Consider the following 22,447-nt stretch of genomic DNA (forward strand, 5'->3'; position numbering starts at 1 on the left):
GACGCCGCTTCCATCCTCGCCGGCTCCGGCTCGACCTCGTTCGACGCCGATGGCTCCGCCGGATCCACGGTCTACGCCGGCACCGGCGCCGTCTGAGTCTATTACGGCGCCGCCGAGGATTCGAATTCGCTCCAGAAGGGAGACTCAAAGGATTATTGAGGAGCAGAGATACCTTCAGGAGGAAGCGGAGGATGGAGAATTGGTGGAGTCGGATGAGGTTTTTGACGAGCTTAAGGAAGCTAGTGGCTTGGACCTGTCTCCTTAGTGGGAGATTACTCCGCCATCAGATGAGCCATCCAAGGACGTTGCACCCTACCATGCAGTCATAAGGAGAGCTGCGGAGTTACTTGATCTCCAACTTCCAACAACGGAGTTTAAGTCAAACATCTTGACTGAAGTCTTGCATTCTCCCATAGCGGTATCAGAGCCTTTGCTTCCATTTAATGAGGCCATTGCAGAACCTGTGTTGGAGGTGTGGCGCAAACCTTTTTCTGCTCCTGCGGTGTCTAAGACTATCGCTAGGAGATACAGAGCGGCCCCAGGTGATCCAGAATTTTTGTCGTCTCATCCATCGCCTGAGAGCTTGGTAATTCAGGCGGCTTGTTCTGGGAAGTCTAAAGGAGCCTTTCCACAGGTCCCTGGGGACAGAGAGGCAAAAAGACTGGACCAGTCGGCAAAGAAGGCGTTTTCATCAGCCAGCATGGCTTTGAAATCGACTAACGCCACATGTCTTTTGGGACACTATGTACATGCGCTGATGGATTCGGCTAGGAGACTGGTGCCGAAGCTACCTGATGAGGATAGATCTGGTTTTAACGACATCTTGGCTGATGCTCAGGCGGCTGCGCAGCAAGTGATCCAAAGTGGGGTGGACACAGCAGATTCTGTTGCAAGGATCATGGGGTCGTCAGTTGCAACTAGAAGAAGTGCTTGGTTTCTGGGAAGCTGTTATGGAGTGCCTGAATCAGGTGACAGACCGCTCTATTGCCCCGGAAATGGGGGCCTGCTTGTTGCTCTGGTTTCCCCATACCCGCCGAACGAAGGTTACCAGCAAGTTCTACGACTTAGGGTTGATCATGGCTAAGAGGGAACTGACTATGCACTGGAAATCACGGGCGGGGCCTAGCTTTTTGAGGTGGAGGACGGCGTTTGTGAGATGGGCAGGTGCAGAGGGTACACTCCGGTTGCAATTAGCCCTTCGGAGGGATGACGAAAAGGCACTGGCGACGGCCCGAGCATGGGAGGCGTTGGTGGTGGAACTTCAGTGGCTGATGTCTGATGCAGGGGGCGAGGGGAGCACTTCTGACCGACAAGAGGAAGTGGCGAGCGGGGAGTAGGAGGGGAGCAGTGGTGAGAGCTGGATGCATAAAGTGTGGGTTGACATGGGGGACAAGCCCGAGTTGCCTAGGGAAGGTTGAGCACCCGTACATGATTCATTGTAAGGTGGGGGCACATCAGGAGGGGGAGAGGCAGAGGGGGGCACACTGACGTGGGTGGTGGGAGGGAGAGGGAGGGGGGCTCCACGTGGGAAGGGTGAATGATCTTTTGCATACTTGGTAGCAATGCTACATGTAACAGTCTCCGTTGGAAGGGGGGGGGCAGTGGAGAGCTGTGTTGAGTTGTTGTTACGAACACAATAAAAAATGTTTAAAAAAAAAAAAAACTAGAAGAAGTGCTTGGTTGAGAACTTCGGAGTTCTCTCAAGATGTACAAGCAACCCTATTGGATCTACCGTTTGATGGGTCTGGCCTGTTTGGGAAAAAGGCAGATGCTGCTCTGGAAAGATTCAAGGAGAGCAAGGCAACTGCTAAATCTTTGGGACTCCAGTCTGTCGAGAGGGTCTTTTAAGAGGTACAGAGGTTTTGGAAGGAATTCTTTTCGAGCCTATAGGCAGACTCAGCAGCAGCAGCAGCAACAGCAGCAACAGCAGCAGCAGCAAGGTTCCTCGTCGAGAGGTTACAGAGGAAGAATCAGGGGTCGCACACGTGGCCGTCAGCTCTCCTCCTCCTCTTCCTCTTCCTCAGCCCCTCCCACCACCGCAAAACAGCCCTAGATCCGCCATTCCGGATCATGCTGGTCCTGTGGAGGGCCGGCTTACCCATTTTCTACAAGATTGGGAATCTGTAACTACAGATCTCTGGGTTCTAGATCTTGTGGAAAATGGGTATGCCCTTCCCTTTCGGGAATTCCCTCCAAATTACCCTCCTTGCCAAGGGGCTTGCTCGGAGGACCACCGTCTTCTCCTGCAGGAGGAAGTCCTGAAGTTGTTTCAGAAAGGTGCGATAGAGGTGGTTCCAGAGCAGGAGAGGGGTCAGGGATGCTACTCCCGGTATTTCCTGATTCCGAAAAAGGACGGCAGATTGCGTCCGATATTGGACCTCAGGATCTTGAATCTTTATCTAAAGCAAGAGAAGTTCAAGATGCTCACCCTTGCTCAGGTTCTTCAAGCGCTGAATCAGGAGGACTGGATGGTGTCCATCGACTTGCAGGATGCGTATTTTCACATCCCAATCCTGAAGTCGCACAGAAAGTATCTCCGTTTCACGGTAGGGTCGCAACATTATCAGTTTGCGGTCCTCCCGTTTGGTCTTACTTCTGCACCTCGGGTCTTCACGAAGGTGATGGCAGTGGTGGCAGTCCATCTCAGAAGGTCAGGGGTCTCGGTTTTCCCCTATCTGGACGACTGGCTAATCAAGGCGGAGTCTCCAGAGAAGGTGCTGCATCATCTGCGGGATACAACTCAACTGTTGTACAACTTGGGTTTTTCAATAAATGTGCCCAAATCTCACCTGGTGCCCTCTCAGCGCAACCTGTTCATAGGTGCGGTACTGGACACTACTGTTTGTCGAGCATTCCCTCCTCCTCAAAGGATTCTCGACATACAGGAAATGATTCCTTTCTTTTACAACGGAGCGGTTGTTCCGGTCCTGAAGGTTCTTCGCCTGCTCGGTCTGTTCGCTTCTTGCATTCTGTTGGTCAACCATGCACGCTGGCACATGAGGGCGCTCCAGTGGTGCCTCCGCAAGCAGTGGTATCAGCACAAGGGAGATCTCAGGGAGTCTGTGAGGATCTCCAGAGAAGCTGCGGCGGATCTATCTTGGTGGGGCATGGAGGGCAATCTGTCTCAAGGAAAGCCTTTCCATCTTCCTCCATCGGTGGCCACAGTGATAACGGATGCATCCACCTTAGGGTGGGGTGCTCATCTGGGGGATCTGGAGATCAAGGGTCTTTGGTCTCCAGAGGAAAGGTTGCTTCACATCAACCTTCTGGAATTGCGGGTGATACGTTTGGCGCTCAAAGCCTTCCTCCCTTCCCTTCGCGGTCAGTCTGTTCAAGTCCTGACGGACAACACTAACGCGATGTGGTATATAAACAAACAGGGAGGAGTGGGGTCTCTTTGTCTCTGCAGAGAGGCCCTGCGTCTATGGTCCTGGGCTCAGGACCATCAGATTTGTCTGATGGCAAATCATCTGGCCGGGGTGCTGAACGTGCGTGCGGACAGTCTCAGTCGGCAGTTCTCCGCCGACCACGAGTGGAGGCTCCATCCGGAGGTGGTTCGTCACGTCTTTCGGACGTGGGGAACTCCTCGGGTGGATCTATTTGCCACCCGCAAGAACGCGCACTGTCCGTTGTTCTGCAGTCTCCAGTATCGGATGCAGGGAGCGTTGGGGGACGCGTTTCAGTTGAGTTGGAGGTCTCGACTCCTTTGCGCGTTTCCTCCCATACCCTTGATTCCTCGGGTTCTGAGGAAGATTCGCCAAGACCGGTCCCAAGTTATATTGATTGCCCCGGATTGGCCAAGAAGGGTGTGGTACACAGATCTTCTCCACCTCTCCTCGTGCCCTCCGCTTCGTCTCCCTCTGAGGGCAGACCTCCTCTCGCAGTCGGAGGGGCAGGTTCTACACCCCCACCTCCAGAGCTTACAACTTCATGCCTGGAGATTGAACGGGGCAACCTGAATTCTTTCTCTCTCCCGCCGGATGTGGTGGATGTTATTTTATCGGCCAGGCGACACTCCACCAAATCTATTTATTCATATAGGTGGTCTAAATTTGTTCTCTGGTGTGGAAAGAGGTCCATTGATCCTTTGAAGGCTCGTCTGTCTAATATTCTACAGTTTGCCCTTTCTCTTGCTCAGCAAGGCTTTGCTGTGGCTACGGTGAAAGGATATTTATCGGCTCTGTCGGCTTGCCTTTGTTTGCCGGATCAGCCGTCATTATTCAAATCACCTATTGTTCTTCGTTTTTTAAAGGGCCTTACAAACAAGTTTCCTCCTACTCCCTTTATTGTGCCTCAGTGGGACTTAAATCTTGTACTAACCTATCTTATGGGTTCTCCCTTCAAACCCTAACAAGTGTCCCTTGAGGTTGTTGTCCTTTAAGACCGTTTTCCTCGTTGCAATCACCTCGGCAAGGAGGGTAAGTGAGCTTCAAGCTCTAAGTTCAAAACCCCCGTTTTTGACCATTCATGCTGAACGAATGGTACTCAGGACCAGGGCTGCATTTTTGCCTAAGGTGGTAACTCCCTTCCATTTGGGGCAGTCCATTACCCTTCCTTCTTTCTATCCTCCCCCTCACCCTTCCAAGGAGGAGGAGAGACTTCACCACTTGGACCCTAAGAGGGCGGTGAGCTTCTACCTGGACAGGACAAGGGACTCCAGGATTGATGACCAGCTCTTTGTGGGCTTTGCTGGCTGCAGGAAGGGTCGAGCGGTGCACAAGCGCACCCTTTCCAGGTGGATTGTCTTGTGCATCAACATATGCTACTCCCTAGCTGGTAAGGAGCCTCCGGAGGGTTTGAGGGCTCATTCTACCAGAGCAAAGTCTTCCACATCTGCCTTAGCTAGGGGTGTTCCGGTAGAGGACATTTGTAGGACGGCAACTTGGGCCTCCCTCCACACCTTCGCAAAACATTATTGCTTAGACACCGAGGTGAGGAGGGACGGACATTTTGCGCAATCCGTCATTCAGGATTTTCTGGTATCGAAGGGTGGACACCCTCCTCCGGAAGTGGGGACTGCTGTGGAATCTATTCACAAGGTGAGGAATCCACTGGCAGATGTATCCATCAGAAGAACAAGTTACTTACCTTCGGTAACGCTTTTTCTGGTGGATACAGTATCTGCCTGTGGATTCCTCACTGACCCACCCGCCTCCCCGTTGTCCATCCTTCTATACCGGTATTTCTATGCCTGTAATTCTATTGATGGGTTTCAAGTGTGTCAAAAGCATTATGTTATTTCTTGTGCTTTATTTATTTTCCACACTGAGTGTGTTGATATGCATATTGTGTACTGTGTATACTGTGTATATATATTGCTGTCAGTCTGTCCGTGTGCCTCGAAGGCACGGAAAAAAGGGGCGGAACTGACGTCATCACACCGACGAGGTCTTCTTATGGAGCCGGTGACGTCAGCGGAGTCACAAGCGGAGCCGTGTCTCTGACGTCGTCGACCCCATCGGCGTGGACTGCTACAAAAGTTTCCGAATGTTGCTGGCGCAGGGGATATTCACAAGGTGAGGAATCCACAGGCATATACTGTATCCACCAGAAAAAGCGTTACCGAAGGTAAGTAACTTGTTCTTCAAGGCAGGGGAGATGTGGGCTTGTGGCTTTATATGTAAGAGTAGTCTGGCAGCAGAGTTCTGAATCCGTTGTAGTCTTTTTATAGTTGTTAAAGAAGATCCGTGGTAGAGGCTATTGGCGTAATCAGGTTTAGCCAAAACAAGAGAGAAAGTAGCATGGGCATTGTGTGGAAATTCCAGGTGGGGGAAGATGCGTCGCACAGTTTTTATAGTAACAAAGCTTGATCTTACTAGTTTTTCCACTTGGACATTCATTGATAGCTAGGAGTCCAAGAACCTGAAAGAGAGAAAGTAAGTGGGTTCAAACATGCTAGTGATTAGGTCACTTCTTTAGGAGATCTAGTTTGTGAGATTGTTTCTACTTCTCTTGAGAGCGTGAATTTCCTTAAGTTCACAGGTGAGAGTTTGCCACCTAAGGTTCGTTTTAAGAGTGCACTGAAAAAAAGATACAAATAGTAATACAAAAATCTAAAATATACCTGCACCCCTGATATGTAATTGGCAACATTTTAAAATGCCTATTTTTTGTTTATTCTATATTTAAAAAAAAAAAAAAACAAGGCATACCTTAACACAGGCTAATCGAACCCACTGTCATTATGCATAGAACTTGTTGAAAGCTATCCACCCTAGTCCTACATTTGGGTCAGTGATACATAACCTCATAAATGTATCATGGTATTAAGTTCAGTACCCATCCTTTCACTGTTGATGCTGCAGGATCCTTTTATTGTTTTAGGATTTGCTTTCTTGTAATAATTAAGGCTCTTAATACCCACATCTTTTGAGACAAATCGTGATCAGAGGTACCCCTTAAGTCAAAGAAACACCAAACGTCGGAGATCTTTTGTACTTGCAGCCAAGTACTACATGCAAATGACTAAAACCCTGCTCCTTAAACAGAGTCTGTCCCCTGCAATCTCATTAGATAGGACTTCTTGTTCTCGAGTCCTGTCGACATGGCTAACAAAGCACAGATTCGGGAATATCAACCATCTGCATTATGTACAAGTGCCTAAGTCTAAAACTGAAATTCCATTTCAAAAACACAATACAAATTATATAGCTGATGGAAACATAAGCTAGCTGCACTGCTCCTGTTCCCAGGAAACAGTGCATTTATTAGTCCCTTGCATTTCAACGGCATCTTTGCCAGACAACAGCTTATTAGACTGCTGCTGCTATCTGAATGCCACCTATTGTTAATTTACTTTACACTGGGATGTCTGGAATAAGAAAATCACTTGAAGTCTTAGAATTGTCTCTAGCCCAAGAAGTCATGTAAAATCCTAAACTTAAATTTGAGTTTCCAAAAACACGCCCACCCGTATTTGAAAAACATTTAAGATCCTTGCTACAATCCAACATTTCCACACAAAAGCTTTATTTTATTGTTTAATACCTGCATTTCTCAAAGTGAAAGACTTTGCATGCAATCTTTTTGCTTCCACTGTACAATGTAAGCAATTCATCCAAGCCTTAAATATGTGTCTCAAAAAAAGGGAGACTCCTTTAATCTTACAATAATTATCTATTAGAGCAGAGGGCTCATCGTTGTAGAGCACGTAACCTGTTCTCATCACCGCCATCATGATGCTCACATCATAGTATTTTTTTTTTACGTTTTGGGAAACCTAAACCTTTGTCCTCTATTTTCAAAAACAGCTGAAATAACTGTACCTTTAACTTAATTTCATATGCTTCTCTAATTGCTGCCAGCCGTAAGGCATTAAACACCAACAAAGTCATCAACTTTTGCCAATAAGAATCAGTTTATAGATTCCCACCTTTTGCAACATTAGAGTAAATATTTGATTACATTCGATTTTAAATATTTCAATGCTTTGCGGGGGATAACTATTTTCAAATGATCTAAAATCAATGTCAGTTTCTCAATTTTTGTTGTTTAAATTATCAAAATGTATTTGGAAAAAAACTCCGCTTTCTCAACCCTAGTAAATAACTGGTCTCTGTGTAATAGAAGCCCTAACTGCTTGTAAAGATACCTTAACATCAGAATGTAAGTTTTAAACGCACTCCTGTTTTTCAGAATTTAATGTTAGTGTATTCTAGGCATTTGGATTAAAATTTTACTTGTTAGCCTGGTTGTTAGTCTATCCCGTGGACTGCATTAGTGAACTGAGTTATTGAAGCTGCTGCAATTGGAGGCTGTGTAAGTGGATTTATGGCCACAAAATACTATTCCCACCAGCATAGATATTCACGTCTTTTTTTTAGAGCACTTGTTATTTTCTGTTCATTTGTATAGTGGAGTTCTGACATTTGCATGGTGTTATCACTCTGGGCATGCATTATGTCAATTCCTTCAGATATTTAAAATTTTTGCTTGGAAGATGAATTCCTGATTTCTTCATGGTTATTGGATTATTTGCTTATGATTTATTTTTGTCTCTTTGCTTTGCAAAAATACTTTTTCTGTAGGCTGATGGAATGGATGAAGATGACGATCGTATGTCTTACCTGACAGCGATGGGTGCGGACTACCTAAGCTGCGACAGCCGATTAGTGAGCGACTTCGAGGACACAGATGGTGAAGGGGGTGCCTACACAGACAATGAACTGGATGAGTTAGTGGATGACCCACTACCACTTTCAGCCATTAGCCGCTCATCTGAGCCTGTTCGATCTGAGGAGGTGAGACATCTCAAACTTGAGAAAGAAAATATTAAAGATCACTTTTTTCAATTTTCTTAACTACTGTTCGATCTAAGGAGGTGAGAAATCAAACATTTCAGTTAGTGACTGAGGAAAAAGATTGAACTAGGAAGAGTTCGTTAATTTTCATAAGAAGAATCACTAATGACTTCAAAAAAACCTGTTTTTGTCATCCTGTTTCATTGGTTACGATGCAGAGACTAATTCCTCTGTGAGGGATTTAATGTGCATTTAAAAAGTGTGATTTTTGCAGTAAGTAATATAAAAGTACCCAGAATGTTTGTCACTCATCCAGAATTTGTTAATTAATAGTTGGTAAAAGCAAACCAGAATAAAGGATTTAAAATTGCTTAGGTACCAACTTCTTATATTTTATAAGCTGGGTTTCTGCATCTATCCTTCTAGATGTGCTCTGTAGAGATGCTGGTTAACTACACCACAACCAAAATTACATCCTAGAGTTCATGATGCAAAATAACAATATTTGTCTGAGAGACTGAGAGTAACGGAATTTGCTTGAAAACATACACACATAATGCTATTTGCAGACTATAAAGTATTTACCCATGTGTTCTCTACATATATGATGTTGAAATTGAACAAACATAAAACTGAAATAGATGCACTGTTGACCGATTCATCTTGTACTAGCCTTTCGAAACAATTGATTAGAGAAATGCTAGTTTGAGTTATTTCACTTGCTAGATGTGCAGTGAGCTGAATGTAATTCACTCTGAATCCCGAATAGGTTAAGGGTGCACGATCTAAAACAACTTTCAATTAAATACATCAAGGACCTGAAGTTGGTGTTAATGTCACTTCTTTCATGTGGTGGCACTAAAACAAACTCATTATAAAATGCCCAGCATCACACTGTGCCAACTATGATCCGAATATAAATTGAAAACACCTTTTAAAGACTCTGTCTATTTTTCATGTAATTGGCATTGTGTTTTTAAATAGTCCTTACGGAAACCCAGCCCAGAACCAAAAGCTCAGATGAGGAGGGCAGGCAGCAGAGAAGTACTTCGAGATCCCAGTCCACCACCATCTTTCAAGCCAGAGCCACCAAAGGTGAGTGGGGTTCACTAAGTGTCTGTTCACAAAAAATGAATGTGTTGATTGCTGTAAGAAAACTCTACCTCGGGAGCATTTAAATGCACTTCTGAGATAACCATAAGCATTAAAGTGTCTTTGCATGTAGGTTCAAGATGAGCAAGGTTCTCAATTTTTTCTATTGTTTTCTGTATTTTACTATAGTTAGTGAATTGAGTCTAGGTGTACTGAATGTACGCGCTGTTGTAGGCTGTGAAAGAGTTTTGTGACGCATAGATATAGTAACAGAGCTATAATGCAAGTCTATGCATCTGTTGTGTACCGATCGAAATGGTATGTTCCCATTTAAATTGCGAGACAGTGCTCAATATATTTCCCCCAAACTGATTTCTAGCTCCTTTGCATGAAGCATACAGCTGACCATAGAGAGGCATACATTCTCTGAGGCACAAAAATGAATTTAAAAGAAAAATAGTGCATTTGGCCATTGCTGCCTTTACGTATTTCGTTTGTGGGTTAATTTTGCATACTTGCTGATACTGGCAAGTGAGTCTGTTACTGCTGCTTAAGACCACAAAGTTTCACATTAGCGATCATTAATTTGCTGTCCATCAGATGGCCGTGATGTATTTGGTAGAAGCCTGTGGAATTGGCAATATTGCTGCTTATGCTTTTAACAAGTGTCTTTGAATAACAGTAAAGATATTAATACAAACAGACTGGTTTGTGGGATGATCTGTCACCATAAGATTTCAATAGGCCCGCCATTTGATTGTGAGCTCAATAATGTTAATGGCGTATCCAGCTATTAATTATTTTACTAGATACTGCTCGCATCAGTTTCGATCTAAGATGGCTAGAAGAACACATAATTTGCTCTGAATGATTTTCGTGTACATTACACAAGGGGAGGTATGCTTGAGATTGTGCACGTCAGTACATGCCAATTTAGCCACTGATACCAAGTGTGGTGGGAGAGCAGGAGATGTTTGTGCAACAGACAGGAGGTGTGGCCCTTGTTCCCATTGGTGCGAGGTAATTCCACGATTTCACACTTAACCAAACAGCATAGAGATCTCAGTGGCAAGATCATTCACTTCACTACATTAACTTAAGTATGGTGTCTGCCGTAGTTGAGGCTATGGGTGCTTGTTCGCACCACCGTAACTTACTTTGGATCACTGGCACTTGATCCAGGTGCTTGCCCTCTCATTGATGTTGGTGCACCTATTCAGTGACAATTCCTTCCTGCATTTTGCTGTTTTTGTAAAAACATTTACTTGCTGTGACTCACTAGAGGCTGACTGCGCAGAGTTGAACATTTTTATTGTATATCACATTGTTGTAAAACATGCACCGTATTTGCTTTTCCTACTTGGTGCCACAGAAGGGATGGGCTACTCTAGGCCAGAGTGGGGTCAGACCGTGCCCTGGCAAACGTCCAATGGCTCAGCAGTCCCCCCTCTGCCAGAGACACAGCGCCTTATCCATTGCGCCAGAGCACTGTCTCTACTTGACTTCACAGGACCTTCCAGAGAATGTGGCAGAAGAGGAGTGTGTGAAGTTAGTCCACCATTTAAAGCTAATTATAAACAACGCAGAATCTCGCCATGGCTTATTCAATCTTTTAATTCTAAAATAAATTATAAGTGCAGAAGAGACGTGGACTGAGAAAGGGGAATTGAGAGAGACTGCTATCCATGAAAAGGGAGGAAGGGCGGAGTCTGGAGAAGAGAGTGAGTGTTGGTGATAAAGAGAATGAGAGAGACTGAGGCAAGACGACAAAGGCAGGTTCAAATTCAGTGCTATCACTGTGTCTTAACTATGTTTCTTCACAAGTTGGGAGAGAACTCCAAAAGAAATATGTTTTAAACTCTCATTAGTCAAAGCAATGATATAGTCTGTGACCTGATTCACCTGCAACAAAATGCAGATCTCTGGAAACACCGCTCAGAGTTAATGCTCCTTCTGCAGCGGTCCCGTTCACCCTGCAGATGCAAATGAAAAGGGGGAGAGGGTTTTTGCTTTGTACCTGGCTGGAGGGCAGTTAAAAATTGGTGAGTGGAGACGGGCATTGTGTGAGGTGCAGTCACTGGAGGCAGGCACTGATTTGTTAATGTGTGGAGGCTCTGTAGCATGGAAATAGCTGGTAAAATGTGGCCCTGGGCCAGTAATGGCTTAAACTGTACCCTGTAAGAACATTTGGGGGCATCTGCACTTACTCATTCATTTCTTTCTTTTTTCCTGTATTTTACAAATTACACACTGGGTGTATGGCTGCACTGTGTAGCTCATAGGACTATAAGGAGAAATATGTTTAGATGTCTTTGCCATTAGCTCAGGAGCCCAAGCAAAAATACTTCTCAGACTGAGGTTCACTCCAGAGGGAGAAGCACTAACATTGTTTAAATCAGTAACTGCATGTTTGGTGAATACCTGTAAAGCTGGAGTGGAAACCAAGGAAGATGGTTCTTCCGTAAGATATTTCTCATCCTAAGATGTGCTGTGGTCCTCTTCTCCAGCCCACAAGGCCTTCAGTTTGTAAACACTTTGCTTTCTGCCTTAAAGACTCTTGGTACATGTAGGTGCACATACCACAAGGCTTCAGCTCGACTTAAGTCAATGCTGTCGGACACAATCACACTTCATCTATGCACTTTTGTTATAAACTGGGAGTCTAATAGCAGTTTTTCTGATTTGATAATGGAAGGGGTGGATGAAATACTGAGCAGAGGCTGAGATGACACAGTGTTAAGGAAAGAGAAGAGGCCAATTAGCTTCTGGGAGGATATTTGGCACCAAAACATATCTGTAGGAGCTAACTCTCCATTAGAGTTTGAGAATGATTTGCCGCCTACTGCAGGCAATTTCAGAAATTGAGAACTTGTCAAGAAGTCCTCAGGTTTTATTTTATTCTGCCTTGTATACTTTGACTGCCTGTACTATGCGCAGTCCCTGAAACAATGTCATAATTGCTTATTTACCTGCACGTTAGCAGAGATCCTACTTAATCCCTTACTGTATGCTTTCAAAGAAAGATATATTTATGATTTTTTTTTTTAAGGTAATCTAAAGAGCTAGTAAGAGTTAAGTTCCTCTCTTTCTGTTTTTCTCATTTCAAGTATTGCGTCATAATTTATCATCACGGAGGATAGAAGGCACCTCACTTAACCCCATGCCTTTTGGCTAAATGAAGGGACAATGTAAAAATGTGTACTCTGAATTTCTTTTTGCCTAAGGTTGAGATGCTTGAGGTGATAATTCTGATGTTGAAAACTGCACTTTCTCCTTGCAGAGCTGGACCGCACTGAATAGTACCAAAGCACAGGCATGTTTGATACTGAAAAGGCTATCTATTTTCATGAACTGTGATTATGAAAAAGTAGACTTAATCAATATTTTTTAGTCATATAAAGCGGTCTTTCACCAAGCAGTTGCAGTTTTGCAAGACTGAGTCTTAATGAAGTAATAAATGTGGTGTCTTGATTTAAATACACATATCGCTCTGTACACAGGTTAAACTACAAAGCAAAGAAGATTCATTTGAATCTGTACGAAGTTCTGAATCCAGGCCAAGTGGCCCCAGTATTGCCAGCAGTGACGCCTCTGTAGGATCAGGCAAGCAGGGCCCTCCACCTATTGCTCAGAAGCCATCTGTTGCTGGACGCCCCATACTGAAGGCTGCACCTCAAACTAACCTCCAACCAGAGGAGGATGAAGATTCAGCAGAGAAAGCAGTGGATAATAGCAATGCTCCAAAATCTGTACTCGGAAAGGTTAAAATATTTGAGAAAATGGACCACAAGGCAAAGGCGCTGAGGATTCAGGAGCTGCAAGAAGCACAGAATGCAAGGGTGAGAAGCATTTGCAAAATATCTGAGTTGTTGTGATCAGTGGACATAATCCTAAATGTTTATTCAGTTATCTATTTTCAGCACTCCTTTACTTTGTAGCTAGGTTTTAATCTGTAAGATGCATACATGCACGATTTACTACTGCACGTAGTATTTGTTAACCATTTCAAATATCATGAGCACTAATATTGACAAAAGGTGCGATTTCTGCATTTTCATGCATGGATGCTGTCCTAAAGATTCCCAATTTCCTTTAAATATCTCTAGTTCTATGCAGTGGACCTCAAATCTTTACACTGTGGAGGACCTTGAAGCACTACAGGTTCACAGACACACTCTGGTTTTGTCATTCTGCATATTAGTGCTGCCTTCTATAAATCACCCTTAAATTTAAGTTTTTTATGGTATTGGACATAGGATCTTAGGAATTTGGCTAATAGTCATGTGATATTAACACACTATTCCTTTGCTATGATTTGCAGTATTATTTTCAAAATATTTGGTGTTTCTTTGAGTCCAGTCAGAACAAGATTTTTGCGATGAATCCTAGTTCCATCTGTGCACAGTTCCTGAACTACATCATGATCCTTCAACATACACAGCCAGAGAAAGCCAAAGCATAGAATGACTGGAAAAGAGGAGTCCTTTATTCGTTCTGCAAATAAATTAGGCAGGAAAGCTTTATAAAAACTGTACTAACCTTCTGAACTTTTCAGCCGAGTTCAAAGGTATGACATGGACTTTCCATAGCGAAATAAATCTCCTGGTCATGGATATTTCTCCTATTTTTTGTAATTTGTTTTTGTTTGTTTTTTAAAGGAAGACGATGCAGACTCAACATTTAATGTAACTGTTTGCTATAAATAAAGTTAAACATTTGTAAAGGAGGAAGCTATTTCAGGGATTGCCAAACATGCTCTCATTGCACTGGGGAAGGATTTGGAAGCCCTATCCCTTCCTTCCAGTCTACCACACTCCAATAATGGATCAAATCATGCAGTCTCTTGAAAGGGCTGCCTAGGACTATCTTCCCAATATATATTTTATGATAGGAGCGGTTTCAGCCTTTTTAAGGCATTGAACATGGTTGCCATTAGCAATTTTTGTTTTCCCTGGAGGCAGTGTTACTGCTGAAAAAGCATTTGAATCAAAAACATTGTGTAAAAGACATCAATCATTGTTTTTGTTGTATTTCAGTGGGACAAATGCAAATTGGCATTCTCCAGATTGAAATACACAATGATAGTCTTGGAAAGTTAGTCTGCATTGTATGGCACTACCCACCCAGAAAACAATGTCTTAACCCACTTAGAGGAAAAGAAAATGAATGGTTTGAGACAAACCATCTTTCCCAAACCATAAAAAAACAAATGAATAATAAAAATAAAAAAAATTAAGTTTTCTGCATCAGTGTTTTTGACCTCTAGATTTCTGCATAGAACTGATTTCACTTATTTTAGAGGTGTTTCGAATATCCTCGAGGTAAAGGTTGTCAGTTGACTTCTGCGTCAATGGCTCCCGCTCACTTATGTTACATTAGTGCGCCTACAATATCCCTTCACAATCTACAACCCGTCCTTCTCCTGTCATGCTGCAGTAATGCACCCCTCCAACCAGCACCATATACGCTATATATAGAACTGATGACATCCTTCCACCACTCTCATTGTAACTCTGGCATCCAAAAGCAGCTCCATTGGGCATTGGAATGCTTCTCTTCTGGCTGCAATTAAGGATGTAGATTCTAAAGGCCTTGCTAATATTGTAGGACTTACCAGTCTGGGCCAAGGACCCACCATACTTCTTTAAAGTCCCAGGATAGCATCAGTCATCTGTGGTAGGCCAGAGCGGCCGGTATGGTTTTCTGTAGAAATGGCAGTAGATACAACCATCTCTTACTTATGATCAAATGACAAAGCCCTGCTTTCAGTCTCTGCCCCATTTCCCTTCTCCTCCTTGCCAGTTGTACCAATTAAGCCAAGAATTGGTAGAAAATATATCTGCTACAATGGATGCAAGCAAGGTTTCCAGAACATGCATGATGGGGTATATAGCTACACCCGATGTATGTACTCACTGTAAAAAAAGGCACGCATATCTCCTATCTTCTCTGCCACCCATCATCATGTACTTTTGAATCACGATCGGCTCTTTTTTCATGTGGATAGCCATGATAATAGATTTTTGAGGTTTTGTTGAATAGTCCGATCTGAATGTCATCAGAGCAGCGGAAATATAAAAAAAACAGTGTATAGTATGTTAACACACATTTGAGAGAGAGAGATAGAGTAGTATCAGCTGTAAAAGAGGTCTGGAATTAACCATGGACAGAGTGATAAGCTGTCAGTAGAATAGAGATATAATCTTGTTCGTACCTCAAGTATATGTAGTTTACATTTTTGGAAAACAAAGCGGATAGACACAATCGCCACAATTGCTAGAAATACTTATAAGGGAGAGCAGGACAAAAAAAGTTCCTCCGCCCACAGATAAATGGGCAGAGACCTTTTTCTGGAAGGTTTCTCATGTGGTGAAATATCTCCGTCCAGGATAAAAGCCTTGTCTGAATCAGATGCATGTAGACTCAGAGCTGCAATCTTATGATAAGGCTTTATAAGACTTTTTCATTTAAGTTTTACTACTTTGCGGTACTTAAATTACTGCCTGCCATTTTTAGTAACCTACAACAGAGTTCATTTTGTTTTGAGAGATTGATCTGTTTGCTGATCCAGAGCCATGATCTGTATGGCCACAAGTCAATGATTTTTTTTCCCCCCCAGAGAGTGGTAGCTTTCAATTCAGAAATCACTTGTTCCAGGACTACTGACATAATAATTTAATCCAAACTAATGAACTCACTAGTGATACATTGATGCAGCAAGATGTCCACTTATGGTTAATTCACTATCAGGGAGGAGAAATATAATCCACAATAGATCTATTATTACGGTTACTGATAGTCTTCCCAGCCTTAAAAAAACACCCATCCCAGTTTCGTTTGAATTCTTGACTTCTTTTTGAGGGGAAAAAAGCAGCTTCCCGGACCCCCTTAGTGGCCTCTCTCTTGACATAGACGAGATAAAACTCTATAAAGGTGTGAATTTAATTGCAAGTGTTGATACTAATACACTAATTTTCCCTTTTACTCTGTCCAATTACATTTTGCCTTTAAGTCTGTGGTCTGGGGACTTGCTATAATGCAGTGTCCTGAGCATGGCAACTGTAGGTCCGATTCACAAAGGGACTTATGACTTGTAAAGTTACGAGTGCATTGTCTCTGCGCGGAATTTCCATACTGAGCACTGCAGGTCAGAGATTTCGCCTGAGAGCAGAGACTCTACACTCATAACTTCGATAGTCCCTTTGTGAATCATGCCATGTGTTATCACAGATACACCACTGAAACATTGACATTACAATCTGCAAATGCGTCCCCACGTGCCATGCCAGAATTATCTTAGCATTGTACTATGGTGTTTCGAATAACTACAATCTGCTAACAGATATTTCCATGGAGTAGTTAAAATATTTGAGAACACATACCTGGCACAGTAACCATTTTCTGTTCCATGTACTAGCTGTTGAAGAGATTGAGTGCATCCATATTCTTTCTTTTTCCAGTTGGGCACCCATGGGAATGCACCACCTTCTGGTGATTCTAGAAGAATGCCTTGCTCGATTTGATCACTGGAACTTCTTTTGCATAGCTCCACCACCAATTTGGTTTCTGTTGAGGATGGTTGACTGTCAGTGCAGGCTTTGGGTACTAATATGACAGTGATTGAGGTCCACGATATTGACATACACTAGCCAAATATCACTGTAAGATTGTGGCTGCAACTAAAAAGATATTTCTAAAAGAGAAAATACAATTAAAAAAAATGCCTGCTATATACCGAACATTTATATCTTTGCCTTCTTGACAAAGGACTAGTTTTTGTTTTCTGTACTCTTCTCCCAGAAAATGGGTAATATTTATAAAGTCCAGAAAAATACGTGCAAAATACTAGAAAGTAAATAAAGACAGTCCTTGAGGTGACGTCATTTGTAGAAGTCCCCTTGTGCATCTCGCTCTAAGCAATGCAGAAATGTAGGTAGACCACTCGAATCGGAGCCATTTATTGCAATAATTTAGTATTTGTTGCAGTTGTGTATTCTACTAAATGAAAATGTTAAGACTATAGGCATTCTTGTGTTGATGCATAAGTCAATTATTTCTACATTGTTGTAATGTATATAGGTTTTTCTGATCTTAGAACTCCGTCAACTAGCTCCCTTATGGTCATACTTATGGGAAAACGTAAACTGCAGGAGTGGATCACAAAACTGTTCCATTGCTTTGTTTTACAGTGTCAGGGTGCCCTTTATTTGCATCTTTTCTATGTTGCTCCGGTCCCCTTTTCCTTTCCACATACCTCCTCTGTGTCTTACCATTGTTCCTTTATTTTTCAAATCAGCTGAGATCACTGGTACCTGCATCATGGCCCTACTGATACTGACCCAAAAAATAATCCGGGTCCCCGTCAGGTGCTGTCTATCCTGAGGTTGATGAACAATCTGTCAGATCCTATACTCGGGGTTATTACTACTCCGTTGCCTGAGCAGGCCATTAACATAATCCTTAAAAGGACCGTATAGTTATGTATTATTGTTCCTAATGGAAAGCAGTCTTGCTCTAACGTTCCTCTTGTGTGGAATTTAATAAAATATCCACTTGTCCAAGGGCAGGTTGCTTCATAAATCTACTTGTCCTGTTGCAAAATCCACTTGTCCCTTTGGTGCCATGTAGTGCAGCGACAAATTACGGCAGCAATCTCATTATATAAGAGCTCTGATATAGCCTCTCTGATAATGCTAGGGCTCATACTATAGTAGAGTTTGAATACTTACAATCCCTTTATGTTGCCACTTTTCTGCAGATGTACTACATACTTGGCTGAAGGTAGTGGTAAGCAATAGTTCCAGGGTTAGAATGCTCTTTTGAGTCTATGCAAACCTACTAACTTGCATGTTTTTTAGGGTTTTCAACAACTCTTCGTTAATCTTTTCCCATACTGGGAAATGTTGGGAATTTACTCCTGACAATGGCAGACATAAACCTTCTTCCAGAGTTGGGAAAAAAGTGGTTGGAGGGAAAGTGAACTTCCAAACATTCAGATTTCCGCATGAGCAAATCTTCACATGCGTATTTGCTCATGCTAAAATGCAGTTCACAAATATTTTCTAGGAGTACTATTTCTTGTCCTACTTTGTAAATAAATTCTTAGGAATTCACGAAAGCCATATAGCTGCACTTAATGCAAGGAGGACATATACCATGGGTGCCCTTTTGAGACTTTCTGTAATAATTGGGCCCCTAATTTGGTCTGGCGTTGACCATGACCTTTTGCGTTTATTAAAATTCTTTCTCTCTCTCTGTGTATCGGCTGGCTTCACTGTGAGTGACAGCATTCTGCTCTTTCACAAGGAGCATGTCAGCACACAAAGTAGTTTTGTTCAGTGGCAGTAACTACTGTGGCAGTGTGTGCTTTTTGAGACCAAAAACTAGTTTTGCTTTTGCCAATGTTTGTTATAATGGTGAGGGGCCCAATAAGGTTTTACAAAAAGCATGCCAAAACAAGTCACACTGACAAAACTAAAAAGATGACCATCGATTTCAGACCTACTAGCTTTGCCAATGCTTGTTTATTTTTGTTTCTCATCTTATTGAAACTGGTTACACTGATTTTCCATTATGAATATTTTTGGGAAATACTAGCATGCATCAACACATGTTACTAAATGATGCGAAGAAATGGAACCTGAAATTTTACAGTAGTTTAGTGAAATGTTTTTTTTCCTGCTTTCATTTTTTTATGAACATTTTATTTTGAAAACAAATAATCATCAATCTTGCTTTCAAGCTTCTGCAAATATTTGCATCAAATCAGAGAGCATTCTGGGAACATTAGACATAGCCTCATATTGCTTAACTTTGAAAACGTGTGTACACATTTTTATGCTGGAGCCACTGTCAGTAGTGCAGTCAGAGCTTACAACATTTATTTAGAGCGCTCACCCTAATAATAAAGGTTTTCAATTAATGAACCATAAATACTAGTTTGAACAGCATTATCATATTAACAAAAATATTACCTAAAGTGCAGACAGTGCCCTTCCCTGATCCATAATGTTGGACTGCAAACTGGCAGCTAAAGGGTTTGTGCTGCAGGGGGTTGGGCCTACTTGTCCCAAGGACAATATACACATGAAAACATGTTGTCCTGTAGCGTAGTTCCTATTTCCCTAATAGTCTCTGTGCTTTGGAATAATATACCCTATAGATTTGGCATAGGACTGAGGTCAGTATGCCCCTATCGAGTACATTAAACTTAATTATTTTATGCCAGCTAACCCAGAGGCCACTAGAAATTCCTTGTAAACAAGAAGGGAGTAGTTTCTGGCAACAGCATAAACATGACAACTTTGTTTCCCTTTAGAATCGGAACACTCAGAATCGTGGAAACAGATAATCGTTTCACTCAGCTAATCGTGCATGCTTAGTTTCTTCAGCGTTACACAGAAAGAATAGACGGGCGTTTCAATAAAAGGATTTATTGAACAGTCTTGTTTCTCGTGTAAGAGATATGAGCTGTTACAATCCTAAGGCAGTATGAGAGATATATTATATACAGCATAAGCAGTAGAAAGAAATAATACTGTGCTAGCATTATCTTTTAGCTATGACACATATACTCATATACATAAATAACATAGGATAAAAATGCGAGTACTCATAAGATGCTTCTCTAACTAGTTCTACCCCAGTGTACCTAACCTAAGTGTAGTACAAGGTAAGAAGTAGGTGATGTATTCTATAGTATGGTATTCTATAGTATGGTATGCCAAGTCTGGTATGCGAAGAGTCCCTCTAGGTTCTAGTCAGCTCCATACCTTGAGAACGAGAAAGGTGGGAATCTCTTTCCGGGTCTCGAACTCTTAACACCCCGCGAAGGGAGTCAGAACACTGGAAGCTGGATTGTCTGCGAGCAGGGATGACAGCGTCTCTTGTCAGTGCGTCAGGCCGGTACACGGGCTCCTCTAAAGTGGAGGTCTCCTACTTGCTTGGGCATGGGAAGGTATATTTATACCTGGTAGGTGCCTTGGAATGTTAGCATTGACGTAAAGTTGGGCAGAGGAAGACATCAGGAATGAACCCTTAAGGAATAACGGTTCATGCATAATAAATGAGTTCTTGGAGAAAACAATCCTGTGCTAGGGGAACTCCCAAGAGCTTTTCTTTTTTTTTTTTTAATAAATTCTGTTTATTAAACATCAATAACAGGGTCATGCGATACAAATAATCAATTTGCGTATTACGGGGAACAGTGTCATTACAAGCATTGGTGTTTCGCCTCATGTTATCAAGGTTGCAACAATATCACATGCAGTTTGTTTCAGATCGTCAAGTGTTCGTCAGGGGAGGGAACAATAGGGGGTTCGCACAGAGGGTCTGTTTTCTAAGATCTCGTTGTGATGTTGGGGTAGACGGATGTAGGAGACCATGCCTGTATTTGGATAGCATGGCTAATGCCTAAATAAGGACTGGGATTTTATGCCTCTATAAGGGCAATGCGAATTGTGCCTATATAAGGATATGTTTCAGGAAAACCTATATACGGACACCTAAAGCGGACTACAACACCCACTCCACTTTCGAATGAACGATAATACTAAATGCTAAACCTTAAATGCTAAACATTAAACTGAGTACCACATGTTGCAAAAAAATCATTTTTTAAAAGCATACTAAAAGAAGTTAAAAACTTTTGCTAATGTTTGTAATGCAAAGGTACTGTACATTTTAAAGCAGTTTTTCATTCTAAGCATATATCGGAAATAAATGCAATAAGAATGAATAGAAATATATACATATGATGAAATGGTTGACAATTATTCAAAAACCAAAGCCATTTCATAATATGGTGTACTAAATGAAATAGTGTTAAATAAGGTGACAATGTGTCCCTGGAAGTATTCAAAGAAGTCCTTTCTATATGAATAGTTCTACTGTAAGCAGATTGAATTGCCATGTATTTTCAAATTTAGAAAAAAGTCAATTGTTCGAGGCATATGAGCTGCAGATCACACACTGTGCATAGATCGCCATCTAGTGTTGGGCCCGGATTTTTGCACTTTTTTGTTGTCTTGGAAGAAGTCTTTGGAAGTCACAAGATAGGTGACTCCTCCTTTGGATAATAGTGCGCATGGTCATCAACTCCATCGTCAGATTGTTTTTTTCCGCCATCGGGCTTGCGTGTATTCATTGCGCTCAAGTTCGGTGTCGTTACCGATCTACTTTTCGACGCGAAATCCTTCACCCAATCTTCGGTATTGTTTCGATCGCGTTCCCATTCAACGTGCATCTCTTCAAACTTGAACTCTTCAATTCCGGTCATCGACGCAGGCCTTCGGGCCTACCTGCGCCATTAGGCCTTTTGCTCATGGAAAGGACTCCCTTCAAAAAGTGTCCTAAATGGATCCAAGTTTCCAAACGCTGATCTTCACGAGGTGTGTAACCTCTGCCTTTCACCCAAGCACGAGGCCAAAGACTGTCTAGCTTGTGCCTCTTTCTGCTACAAGAAGACAATTCGGGATCGTCGAGCTCGAAGAACCATGGCTCGATCATCGATTCCGGATGACATCTTCCAGGACGGCATCAACGTACCGGAGCAGGAGAAGATCCAAGAGGGCTACATCAGCGCCTCCGAAGCAGACGGCTCCGCCGTCGAAGACATCACTCAGGGGCAGCGGGTTGTAAGTACTGACGTCAACCCCTCCCCACCACCCATTCCCAAAATGCTTTGGTCACACCTTCACCTTCGGGCCTAGGTGCACACCGGTACAAAACTTCTCACGCCCCGCATTCGTGCTCGGCAAAGAAGCCGATACACAAGCCTTCAGGCCACTCTGGATCGATCCAGCCTGCCGTTGGTGCCAAAACTCCATCCCCGGCACCAAAAAAGAAACCACTGCCTTCCTCCGCACCAACGCCTAGCTCCACATCGACGCCTTCGGTGTCGAAATCCATTGGTACCGGCGTCCCGGCTCCGAAAGAAATTGTCAGAACCAAGTAAACACCCGGTTCCAAAAACTTCGGGCGCTCAGCCTTCGGAGGCCAAAAAACCCTCGGAACTGACCAAACAACCGGTTCCGAAGAACACACTCAAGAGGAGGAGCTTTTTCGACCTGATCCAACCCAAAAAATTCTTCAAAAAGACCCCAACACAGGTCAAC

At 42.8% G+C, this 22,447-nt stretch overlaps 1 protein-coding gene across 4 annotated transcripts in view; it reads left to right on the forward strand.

The window, feature by feature from the left end:
* The window catches only part of TJP2 (tight junction protein 2), a 533,564-nt gene that overhangs the window by 462,100 nt on the left and 49,017 nt on the right, over nucleotides 1-22,447 (forward strand). For all 4 annotated transcript variants that reach the window (XM_085632998.1, XM_085632999.1, XM_085632996.1 and 1 more), the window contains 3 exons: nucleotides 8,028-8,240; nucleotides 9,225-9,335; nucleotides 12,833-13,171. In XM_085632998.1, coding sequence (XP_085489124.1) covers nucleotides 8,028-8,240; nucleotides 9,225-9,335; nucleotides 12,833-13,171 — 663 coding nt within the window. The remainder of the gene's footprint in view (nucleotides 1-8,027; nucleotides 8,241-9,224; nucleotides 9,336-12,832; nucleotides 13,172-22,447) is intronic.

This window comes from Triturus cristatus, chromosome 2_1, assembly GCF_964204655.1.
Source record: "Triturus cristatus chromosome 2_1, aTriCri1.1, whole genome shotgun sequence".
NCBI lineage: Eukaryota > Metazoa > Chordata > Amphibia > Caudata > Salamandridae > Triturus > Triturus cristatus.